Genomic DNA, 12,500 nt, shown 5'->3' on the forward strand with positions numbered 1-12,500 from the left:
GACACCGTAATTCGGTAAGTGACCATATTATACTACCATGAATATTAAAAGCTTTATAAGTCAAGAGAGTGTCAGTAGTGCTATTAAATAACTTTAAAAGTTATTTTTTCAGATAATACATTAGACATATTCGTATACGAAAGGTAATAACAAAACATTGCTGGTTCAAATTTCTATAGGAAATCTGTTCAGATAGCTTTAAAAGTGATTATCTCTTTTGTTTTTTCGCTTCTTCATCTACTTTGCCATTCTATAGAATGCTATTAAAACATTTTAACGATATGATGGTAAACTTAAATCTCCTAGGCATTAAATTCTGTCATAAAGTTTCCGTCACGGATTTAAATTGACCCACCGTTGGAAGGGATGGGCACACAGTTTGAGAGCTCAAAATGGAAAGTACGACGTATTACCACTTGATAGATAATCTTAATCATAAACATACACAAACACAGTGGTCGTAATGGAACACGAATAGAGGGACACATTTACTGCTCCTCCTACTACTATCACAACTAATGCAAGAATATTTCGAAACCATTTTCACTCACCTTCATCAATGTCTTCGTTTGTGATGTTCTTCAGTTGTTGAGTGATCCACTCTGTATTGTTACACTGAGACATGTCTGGCTCTTGCCAGACACCGGTAAATGGCGAACACTTTCGTGATGTCATATATTGACTTGTCATTTCTAGATGTGCCACATTTTTGGAAGAACTGAAAAATAAATGTCAAATGTCCTCAGTCATGTTTATTCGGGCTTATTTCATCAATCACAGTGGAATGCAAAAACTACATTGACCTGATTGTAATTTATTCCCATAATCTAGTTGAAGAAGGATAAAGCAAATCCGAGTAGTTAGACCAAAGCAAAATTATGTCACATGTAAAAGAGCAGCGTTAAAGGATTCGAACTGCCGGACATCAATTCTATAACCTTAATCTCAGTAGGTGTTTTATTGAGTATACTGTGTAGCGTTCACTCACAAAGAGATAAAAGTGAAAACTTCAAAATTTGAGTGGAAAGAAAATAATCCAAACGAACCAGTGTCTTGTGGCTACATTTGCATGGCATGGAATCGTCACAGTTGTTCCTATTTTTGTCATCGGCCAATAGAAAGCATCATTGTTAGTTGATGTTGTGTCTTCATTACAAACCACTGAAAAAGAAAAAAAAAACGTGGATATGAGATATTTATGAGAGAAGGATTTAGTGTTGTTTATTTATAGGAAAATACAGGGATATCGGAAAAGGTGAACGAGCAAGTAATTGTGTTTTAATCAATGTAGTAGTAGTAGTAGTAGTAGTAGTAGTAGTAGTAGTAGTAGTAGTAGCAGTAGTAGTAGTAGTAGAAGAAGAAGAAGAAGAAGAAGAAGAAGAAGAAGAAGAAGAAGAAGAGGTAGAAGAAGAAGAAGAAGAAGAAGAAGAAGAAGAAGAAGAAGAAGAAGAAGAAGAAGAAGAAGAAGAAGAAGAAGAAGAAGTGTTTTAAGTGTTGGCTGGTTTAGGGATAACAGTATACAATTTATTATCCTCTATTAAGTTATATACTCTCAAAATAAAAATCTGATGAATGTGTAGAAAGGATATTTTATAACTGTTGAGTAGTTTCTTTGAAGCCTGCCAGGCGTGACCTTAACATCAATCTATTAATGAATTCGCTCAAAAGGTGTTCGCCATGAAAATATTTAATTTGCGTCTATGATATTTCAGAAAATAAATATTTAATTCTTTAGTGACACACGTACAATATACGAACATGTATGGCAGTGACATACAGGCAGTCCTTGAAAGAGATAGATGCTGATTAAAGAAGGATGATCTGAGTTTGATTTTCTGAGAAATGCTCAATTTTCAGAAAACGTGAGAACATCTATTTTGAGAATGTGATTGAGAATCAAAAGTCTTGGCCAATATCAGAAAAAGTAACAATTAGTAAAGAGTTTAATATTTATGTTTGGCACACAGCACTGATGCAGTTTCGCACTGCTACTCACAATTCATTTGTCATTATAACTTTCCGCAATAATCTACCTTTTCACTTCAAGTCCGTAAAGCTTCAAACGGCAAAACAAATGCCTGTAACTAGCAACTTGAAATGTTAGAAATACAAGCTAAATAATCTAAAATCACACAACATAGAAAAATATATATAACACTAGACTACCCGTGACCCTTTGGATCACCAATAGTTCAAGGCACCCGAAAAAACCGCGTATCTCGCGAACCCGTGGTCCAATTTACGCAAAAATAGTTTTATTCCGTTTGTATTCATATTTCAGGGGCGTCTTACATGCACAGCATTTTCCCCATTACGTGCCGCTTTGTTATTTATAAACGTACCGGGATAAACCACGTATCTCGGGAACCCGTGATCCGATTTACATGAAACTTATCTTATTCCCTTATTTCCAAAGTATTTTCCCATTGTGTGCCAATTAGGCTGTATTAAATTGCCTTTCATCCTTTCGGGGTCGATTAAATAAGTACCAGTTACGCACTGGGGTCGGTATAATCGACTTAATCCGTTTGTCTGTCCTTGTTTGTCCCCTCTGTGTGTAGCCCCTTGTGGGTAGTAAAGAAATAACACACACACACACACACACACATATATATATATATATATATATATATATATATATATGTATATATATATATATATATGTATATATATATATATATATATATATATATATATATATATATATATATATATATATATATATATATATATATATATATATATGTATGTATGTATGTATGTATATTATTTCTAAATCTGTCAACGAGAGACATTCAGTAACAGTAGTTTAAAGTAAAGATTATTTGCCAACATAATGTAGCAGTCCCGGCTGGGATGAAAGTTACTGTTGTTTAGCCACAGGAAGCGTCGTCTCCAGATGGCTACATGACGCACTATCTGTGTCTTTGTTTTTTCGAATAGGCGACTTTAGCATCCCCACTCAGCCTAAAGCAATATCTGTGGACCGCAGTTTCTGGACTATTTCTCTTCCTTGGCACAGAATAACTGCTTGGCTAGAGGTGGTGCTGCTAAATCTCCGTTCGAAAATATATAGTTTTCAAAGTGACACACATTCACTGATCTAATAAAGAGAAACATATTTCCACAGGCACGTGTACCCTTAACGCAGTTCTAAGAGTGATTCAGTACGATACAGAATATGAGAAGGCTGGCTCATTGGTATTACGGGTACTACTCATATTGGCCAACTGCACAAGCTGGAGCAACGTGAAGGTACCGTATATGGCAGCAAAGCACAGACAACTGATAGGATGGATACTGAACTCCTTCACGACAAGAGACCAAGAAACTATGTTGAGTCTGTGAAGAACCTTTGTTCTCTGCCGCTTGGACTGCTACTCCACGTTATGGTCACCATGTGATGCCAAACTAACAGCAGAACTTGAAATAATCCAATGCCACTTCACTAAAAAAGCTGAAACAGCGCAGCGTGTGAGCTACGGGGATAGGCCGAGAAAAATGCAACTTAACTCCCTGGACCGATGGTGTGATAAGTATGTAATAATCTACATATGGAAAACTCTAAAAGGGCTTGTACCTAACTTCGACACTGAGTGTTATACAAAAGCCAGAACTGGCCATCACTATATTGTACTAAAGGTACCATCTACTTCATCTAAATTCTGGACCAGGTTAAGAAATCTGTATAAGGTAGAAGTAAATGTCTTCAAAAAGGAACTAGATAGCCTCCTCTACACAATACCGGATGAACCAACAACCCGACGTGAGGTGCAGACGAGGACAGCTGAATCAAACTACCTTATACACCAAATGGACCAACAGCTGAGACAAAAGCACATACAGAAGTGGTGATGTGAAGAACTCCAGACTGAGGAAATCAGAAAGACCACAGTGATGCTATAGCATGACTACAGCTCATGGCTGAAACGAGTAAAAATGATAATAAAAAAATACATGCATACACACAAACACACACACACACACACACACACACATATATATATATATATATATATATATGCACATACACGCACATATATATATAAAGAACGTGAGAGAGAGAGGAAGAAAGAGCAAAGTTTATTTGCCAATATAACGTGGAAGTTTTGCATAGAACTGTGTTACTACTTTTAACCCCAGAAAAACATCTTTTTCAGCTGGTTCTCGAAATATGATCGGTGTCTGAGTCCTCCTGTAAGTAATGGGGCTTCTATTCTCCTCTAGCCGTCAGCAGTCCCAGCAGACCAATGGTTTCTGAGTAATATCTCGTCTTCGGTACAGTCGCTGATCTCGTAAGGAAGAAAACAACTAGTACTTACAGATCGATAACCAGCTGGAAAAGATGTTTTTCTGGGGTTAAAAAGTAGTAACATAGTCTTACGCAGGACTGCCAATTTATGTTGGCAAATAAACTTTACTATACAGTTCGATTACTACATAGATCTCATTCAGGGATTTAAAACTAGCTGCTTTTCTCCTTACGAGATCGGCGACTGTCAGTCACTTCGATAAGCATATACTGTGAGTAAGGCTGGCTGGCTGCTGTCTCTAGCCAGGTACTGCTAACGGTCTGCTGGTACTGCTAACGGCTAGAAGGGAGTTGTAATATTTGGCTGGCTGTTGCTCCTAAATTCCAGCCCCTCTTAGTTTTTCCGACACTCCTCCTTTATCTTCCGTTACCCTCTCCTTCCTTCTTGCTGGGCAGTCGTAGCTCATATGTCCTTTTTAACCACCTATCCAGCACTCTCTTAAAACTAGACTTAGCTCTATTGTTCTGCTTTTGCTCACTCTTCAAGCGGTAACAATCATGCCGCTTGTGTTCAGCTTTCCCAGAATGCCAGCAACATACATCAATTACCTCTTCATGCTTTTCACAAGGCCTACAACTGTCCTTAAGCCTACCAGCTTCACAGATTTTCCATCTCTTTGATTAGAATCCGGAACTGTAGCCCATCCGGTAATTTCCGATGCTAGACCTGACATACGACTCAAATTCCAGAGCTCTAGCCAGTGCCTCTTGTGTAGTACTTGGCTGTCTGCTTCGCCTGCACTTTGAGATTCGCACTCTCCAGAGGATCGATGAACTATTGTTTCAAAAGAAGAGCGACCAGATCAAGGGTTGGTGTAGGGTAGGCTTTATGCACCATGCTCTCCAGGCCCTAAGCTAGCTGTTGCAGGGGATATCCTCTAGCCTTTACATGAGTACGAAAGCGCGCCCTGTACATTTCGCTCTGGTACATAGTACCATATTTTCTCTGCAGAGCTTTGCCAACGCCGAATAATAATCTCTGTTCTCTACTGACAACTAGATAAGCACCTTTAATGCAAGGCCCTTCAAACTAGTGGCAAGCCGAACCGCTTTCTGCCTGTCGTCTCACTCATTATGGTCAGCCAGTATCTCAAACTAGACTCGGTAGGCCTTTCAAGACATTTTCCATCAAATTCCTGTGGCTTCTTCCTAATGGGGATTCCACGGTCACCTTGAACTTCACGGGATCCGGGCCTAAACATTGGAGCATCGTGATGTGGCGCAGTAACAACAACTACTTCATGCTCAGCAGCCTGAGACTCGGTGGCACTCAACCTTTCCACAGAACCACTGTCCAGAACCATTTCCGTTGTTAGCCATTCTTCATTCAATGATGTTGTTCTTTACGTCCACACGCTACGGTGTTCATTCTCGCCTCCGTCCCTCACCCGCCACTGAACTACCAAATTATCTCTTCTTGTGTGTTACACCTGACTTTTCCTCTCTCATGCACCCTACCCCAGCGCATAACATCTCACTTTTCTCCTCCCCAAACCAATTCTATCTTCATTACGACCCTTTAGCTGCACTCCTCTGCTTCTGCTCTCTTCTTGCATCCCTCTGACTACCCCAATTCATGTACCATTGGGCATCGCCATCCCGCATTCACCACTGCCTACATATAATCCTTATAAATATTACCTACAACTCTTATCTATCTCTCGCCCAGTTCTCATACACACTTGCAAACCCCTACCCACTAACACTCCTAGCTCCTCTCTCTCTCTCTCTCCGCAGTCCCGTCTACTCATCTGGTGCCTTCAAGACACAACTGGACACCTCATCACCACCATTTGTCTCTTGGCATCTACAAATGATCTTCAGGTCCAAGTTTATGTGTCCGTTTTATGTGTCCGTTCTTCAGTAACAGCTTGATGTATTTGTGAGCTGTCAACGGCGATGGAGGACATAAACGTTGTAGTTGAGAAAAGGTTAATCGACGAGGAAAACAGGAAACGATCGCAATGTTGGAAAAGAGTGATATGCATCATGATGATTGCCGCAAGGAATCAAACTGCCGACATCATCATTGATGCTGAATTCTGGGAGAAAACTGAAAACGCTGGAAGTGGTGGCATTGACTGCTACAACGGAGACTACGAAACCGTTGTAGTTTATTTCGTTGCTGCCTTTCTTTTCCTCCCTCTTTCTTTCTCTTTGATTTCCTTCTTGCTCCGTCTTTCTCTCCTCTCTTCTCTTGTCTTCCTTTCCTTCTTTCTCTCTCGCCTTGTCTCCGTCTCTGCCATCTCATTATATATTCTCTTCACTGCCGATTTTGCTTTTCCTCTCATCCCATGCTCTTCCCTCTTAATACACACACACACACACACACACACACACACACACACACACACACACAGGATGGGATTTATATAATAGACTGAGAAAAGAGGAGGTCGCCAGTATTTTTGAAAAAAAAATATTGTTTAATCATTATTATTAGCGCTTTCGTTCGTTTATCGAACTTGTCAAATAGAATTGCGAGATAGATAGTTAGGTAGATAGATAGGTTGAGAGAGGGAGTAAGTACCCGTCCCCTTCAATTTTGACTTCCTTTCATTTATTTAGACATTGACTATTCTATTGAAATGAGTTGAAGGATGGGGACCTCTCCAAGAAGTCAGTTCAAAGATGGGGAAAATAAAAAGAGGATGGTGGGCAGTCATCACTGAGAGCATTTTGAGTCTTTTTCTCTTTTTTCCTTTTTTCATTTTCTTAATTTGCCACAGATAAGATAAAAGGGTCTATGAAAATTTATATATATATATATATATATATATATATATATATATATATATATATATATATATATATATACTTGAATATTTATAGTGATGGGTATCATGTTTCCAATACTGGAGGTACATTTAAAATAAAAATGAAAATTTTCCACTTTTCTTTCAAACATTCAATTTTGGAGAGAATTTTTTGATGCAGTGTTGCTCTTTTCATTGTCGGTATTGCGGTTCTTCCCGTGAAGATTTGTAAAAGGGAAAGATTTTGAATTTTCCGTCGATGAATATTTGCAGATGCTTCCTTAACGGAATCTTGCGTAATTCCTCTTGCTGGATATGCTTCCTGTGGATTCGTTCGCGTTGGCAAAGGGAATTATTTGTTTCGCCAATGTAATTTTCTTTGCAATTGGGGTAGGTAATGCAGAATATGAGATTCTGCATTTTTGCAGTTCATATCTGCATTTATTTTGAACGCGAATCCGGTCTTGAATTTTTTGAAATTGTTGGATGTTCCACTTCTCCTGTCTCCACATTCTTTTACTAAGAATTCTGATTCATTCTCTGATTTGAATTTTGCTCTTGTGAGGTGTTTTATAAGATTTTTTGGTTGGCGCCTACTATTCCGTAAGGGTTTTTCTTCAATCAGGTTTTTCATTTTGGGGCTTTGCAGGAGTATAGGTAGGTTGGATTTTATGGCGTGAAAGATGTTGGTTATCCCAAGACTGTGTGTGTTAACAAACGGGATCGTGTGTTCATTAATTTTTCCTTAGTGTCCGTAGTTGGGTGATGCTTAGTCTTATCGCCCTTTTATTTCCCTCACTAATTAATCCTAAGGAGTATTTCTGTATTGTGAAGAAGCTTTTGAGTTCGTTGAGTCGGATTACACGTATTTTGGCTGTTAGTCACTATAGCACCGATGCGACTTGCCATGCTGTATGGGTTGTTTCTTTTGATCTGTGATGGGTGGCAAGAGTAGAAATTTAAATATTGGTGTTCATCAGTTGTTTTGTAAAATGTGAAGCTCAGTATTTTTATGTGGATATCCAGGAATGGTAATTCATTGCAAATAGATTCTGTCGTGAATCTGTTGGACGGGTGAATTATGTTCAGTATATTTCAAAATATATTTATGTCCTCGTTTTGATCTATTCCAGAAGACGAAGCAACCCTCAAAGAAGAGTTTTCACTTTTTGAGGATACATTTCTTGTACTCCTGATCAAAAGCTTTCTTTACATCATTATAAATTCTTTTTTCTTCCAAATATCCCATGACTAAGTTCGCATATGAGGGTACAAACCGCATCCCCATAGCCGTGCCCTTTACTTGTCAATTTGTTTTATTGTCGAATCTAAAGGTATTTTCTTCAGTACCAGGCGTGTGGCCTTCGTGATGAAGTCAGCCTTGAAGCGCTCATTTATCCGTCCTCTGTATTTCTCTACCCAGTACTTGATTGCTTCTAGGCCTAATGTGTGAGATATATTGGTATAAAGATTAGTGACATCAAAACGTGTAAGAATAGTACCTTCTGGAACAGTAGGTGGAATGTGCAGGATGGAGCCAATGCCATCCCGTATATAACTGGGTATTAAAGGGTACAAATGTTTAGGAGGATATCTAAAAAATGATTTAGCTGTTGTGCTGGTGCTTGAGATCCAGCAACAATTGGTTTTAGTTTGAGGTCAGCAGGTCTTAGTATTTTCATGCATTGGCTCTTCTGCTTATTTATGGCACTTTCTATATCAGAGCTTTTGTGGATTTTGGGCAATACCTAAACATTGCTCTCTTTGATTACAGATGACCCTTTTCCTTGTCTGTGAAGGAATCTTGATATTCATTGATTAGTGCTCTGATTTTATTCATTATTGTTTTATCTGGGTGCCTTGGTACTTCCTTGTAGTAGGTCTGCTTTGTTAACATTCCAGTATTTTGTCTTTACAGTAGTTCTTCTCTGTGATTACTATTGCCCCTCCCTTATCGGTTTCTTTTAGGAAGACGGAGTTGTCATTCTTCATTGTTAATATGGCTTCCTTTTCTTTTTCACGAAGGTTTTGTTTGCATGTTGGAATTTAAGGGAAATTTTGAAATTGTGTCTATATACGAGTCTAAATATTTGTCATTTCCCTTATATATATATATATATATATATATATATATATATATATATATATGTATTACAAAATTTTCAGAATGAGACAAAAATCCGAAGCTCCGAAAGATTTCAGAACATTTATAAATAGAAGGTCTTACAGCTGTTTCTGGGATATTTTATATATCCCTTCATCGGAGACTGTGCGCGAAAATGGTTAAGCAATAGTTATTCTAGTTAAGATATGAAATAGAGAGTGTAGTGGAAGAATGAAAATAGACATGAGACATGCAGGGATATTGTATCTGTAGTTCCATTATTTAGGCAGAATCTTATATGTATACCATTCTGCTATAGGAATCTTATATGTATACCATTCTGCTTAAATAATAGAACTACAGCTGCAATATCCCTGCCTATCTCATGTCTATTATCATTCCTCCATTCTCCACTTCATACCTTATCTAGAATAACTATTGTTTAACCATTTTCTCACAATGTCTCCGATGAAGGGATATATAAAATATCCCGGAAACAGCTGTAAGACCTATTTATAAACGTTCTGAAATCCTTCACAGCCTTGGATTTTTATCACATCCTGACAATTTTATTATATATACACATGTTGCTATATGACGTACGTTGGACTCCTCATTCGAATAATCACCGAACCTGGAGCTTAACTATAGTCTGTCCATAGCACTTACTTAGCATTACCTGACACTTTTGAGATTTATTGACACCATTACCTCTCATGACCTATATATATATGTGTGTGTGTGTGTGTGTGTGTGTGTGTGTGTGTGTGTGTGTGTGTGTGTGTGTGTGTGTGTGTGTGTGTGTGTGTGTGTGTGTGTGTGTGTGTGTGTGTGTGTGTGTGTGTGTGTGTGTGTGTGTGTGTGTGTGTGTGTGTGTGTGTGTGTGTGTGTGTGTGTGTATAAGTGTTTAGTAGAAAGTGGGTTATACATCTTTAGATTGTATACCTGACTTTCTACTATAAAATTGAAGAAATTGACGGAACGCTGAACTCCAGACTAAACAACTTAAACAACATTTATTTACTTGGTAAAACATACAAATCTTTAGTTATACATCTTTAGAGGTGAGAATAACGAGCTGTCGAGTATAAGACCGAAAGATGTAGGGACAGCTTTTAAACACACGTCCATGCTCAATCGCTGGCCAGCGAGAAAGAGAATGAATTGAGCGGGAAACGCTTGCTTGTTTTATTCTACGCATGCGCAGGCGTTACTACAAGTGAATTTAAACAGTTGGCGAATGTCGTATCTGTGGACCCCAGTCTGATATTGATTGTCTCTAACAAATACTTGCAAACTGAGATGAGTGGGCTCTGATCCTTACTAGATATATGATTGCCCCGTGTTTAGTAGGAGTTATTGTTCAAACACAGTTGAAATTGAACCCACATCTGCTGAAGCAAACTGAAATTGAATAATTGCAGCACATAAGACGTAATTGAAGAGATAATTACTGCTTTTATGTAGAACAGTATCATACATTCGGTTTATTTATAAATTCAGGATGTACTTAACAAATACAAAATATCACTTATTGTTTGTTTGTCGGCATTTGTCTGCCTGTGAACAAAGAGATAAAGACAAAGCCGGAAAGAGAGAGAGAGAGAAAGAGAGAGAGAGAGAGAGAGAGAGAGAGAGAGAGAGAGAGAGAGAGTTATAAAATATGATAAAATAGGAAAAGAGAGAGAGAGAAATGATTCGTTTCAAAACATTCAGGATGTTATTTCAGCATCAAAGTGGGTCCTCCAAGCTGTCTACGAGTGAAATATTTTCAAATATAAACTCATAAGGACTGATCACGCATCCCTTAAATACCAGCATGAGAAACTGTTAGATGATGATGATGATGACGATGATGATGACGATGATGAAACATGCCTAAACGCACATCACTCATGTCTAGATGTCTGTATTTACAGATCGATTAACTAGTGTACATGGATGTAATGTATTTATACCCAGACATCTCAAAATTAAAGACTAACCCCTCACAATACTGTTTTATTTGTGAGAGACCCTACAGAAATATCCCACCCTACAATCCGTTTTGGGTTTCCCTGCAAAATCTTCTGCTTCTAGATTAATAGAACTCCAAGTCTCATTCCAAGATTTCTTATAGATACTTGTTACATTATTTGAAAGAAGCGTTTTCTTTGTGCTCATGCCTCCGCTTTATACATTCCTTATTTTATCAGAGGAAACGTGCAACGTTTCTCATTTGTGTAGGCACAGGCGTAGCTCTGTCGTAAGAAGCTTGCTTCATACCCACATGGTTCCGGGTTCAGTCGCACTGTGTGTTAACTTGGGCGAGTGTCTTGTACTATAGCCTCAAGATGACCAAAGCCTTTTGAATGGATTTGGTAGACGGAAACTGGAAAAAGCCCGTCGTGTGTGTGTGTGTGTGTGCATGCATATATATATATATATATATATATATATATATATATATATATACTTAGTGGCCCACATGTGTTAGCAGTGCCAGTGCTCATACCAACATTTGGGCTGCTTGATTGGACGCTTGATGGGGTCCGAGCCATTGATGTGAAAACCTGGAAAATACTAGCAAGCACACATAGTTTCCACATGAACATCAACGCAGATCGCCTTTATTTAAAACGAAAACATACATACGTACATTCATGCATGCATACATGCATACACACTTACACATACACACACACATCTCTCTCTCTCTCTCTCTCTCTCTCTCTCTGAAAATAGACGTGAGATATGCAGGGATATTGTATCTGTAGTTCAATTATCTAGGCAGAATCTTATATGTATACCATTCTGCTATAGGAATGTTATATGTATACCATTCTGTATACCATATGTGTACCATTCTGGTACAGGAATCTTATATATATATATACCATTCTGACTAAATAATAGAACTACAGCTGCAATATCCCTGCATATCTCATGTCTATTTTCATTCCTCCATTCTCCACTTCATACCTTATCTAGAATAACTATTACTTAACCATTTTATAAACGTTCTGAAATGCTTCACAGCCTTGGATTTTTATCACATCCTGAAAATGTTGTTATATATACACATGTTGATATATGATGTACGTTGGACTCCTCATTCGAATAATCACCGAACCTGGAGCTTAACTATAGTCTGTCCATAGCACTTACTTAGCATTACCTGACACTTTTGAGATTTATTGACAGCATTACCTCTCGTAACCTATATATATATATATATATATATATATATATATATATATATATATATATATACATGTGTGTTTGTGTGTGTGTGTGTGTGTGTGTGTGTGTGTGTGTGTGTGTTTGTGTGTGTATAAATGAATTTAAA

The 12,500-nt window shown here is 38.0% G+C and overlaps 1 protein-coding gene, 2 long non-coding RNA genes and 1 pseudogene across 3 annotated transcripts in view; 1 reads left to right on the plus strand and 3 right to left on the minus strand.

The window, feature by feature from the left end:
* Positions 1-528: 528 nt before the first annotated feature.
* Positions 529-12,500, minus strand: part of LOC149128999 (adhesion G protein-coupled receptor G6-like) — a 33,298-nt gene continuing 21,326 nt past the window's right edge. The window contains exons 7-8 of the mRNA XM_089346845.1: positions 1,047-1,161; positions 529-718 (exon numbers count right to left, since the gene is read on the minus strand). Coding sequence (XP_089202971.1) covers positions 544-718; positions 1,047-1,161 — 290 coding nt within the window. The 3' untranslated portion in view covers positions 529-543. The remainder of the gene's footprint in view (positions 719-1,046; positions 1,162-12,500) is intronic.
* LOC149129000 (uncharacterized) lies at positions 2,766-7,036 on the minus strand (annotated as a pseudogene).
* LOC149129001 (uncharacterized) overlaps positions 10,170-12,500 on the minus strand; it is a 9,448-nt gene continuing 7,117 nt past the window's right edge. Inside the window, exon 2 of the long non-coding RNA XR_016240593.1 lies at positions 10,170-10,576. This is a non-coding gene — a long non-coding RNA (uncharacterized LOC149129001). The remainder of the gene's footprint in view (positions 10,577-12,500) is intronic.
* The window catches only part of LOC149129002 (uncharacterized), a 7,702-nt gene continuing 7,680 nt past the window's right edge, over positions 12,479-12,500 (plus strand). The window contains exon 1 of the long non-coding RNA XR_016240592.1: positions 12,479-12,500. This exon is cut by the window's right edge and continues 649 nt beyond it. This is a non-coding gene — a long non-coding RNA (uncharacterized LOC149129002).

Source organism: Octopus bimaculoides, unplaced genomic scaffold (assembly GCF_046866305.1).
Source record: "Octopus bimaculoides isolate indiv1 unplaced genomic scaffold, ASM4686630v1 contig229, whole genome shotgun sequence".
Lineage (NCBI taxonomy): Eukaryota > Metazoa > Mollusca > Cephalopoda > Octopoda > Octopodidae > Octopus > Octopus bimaculoides.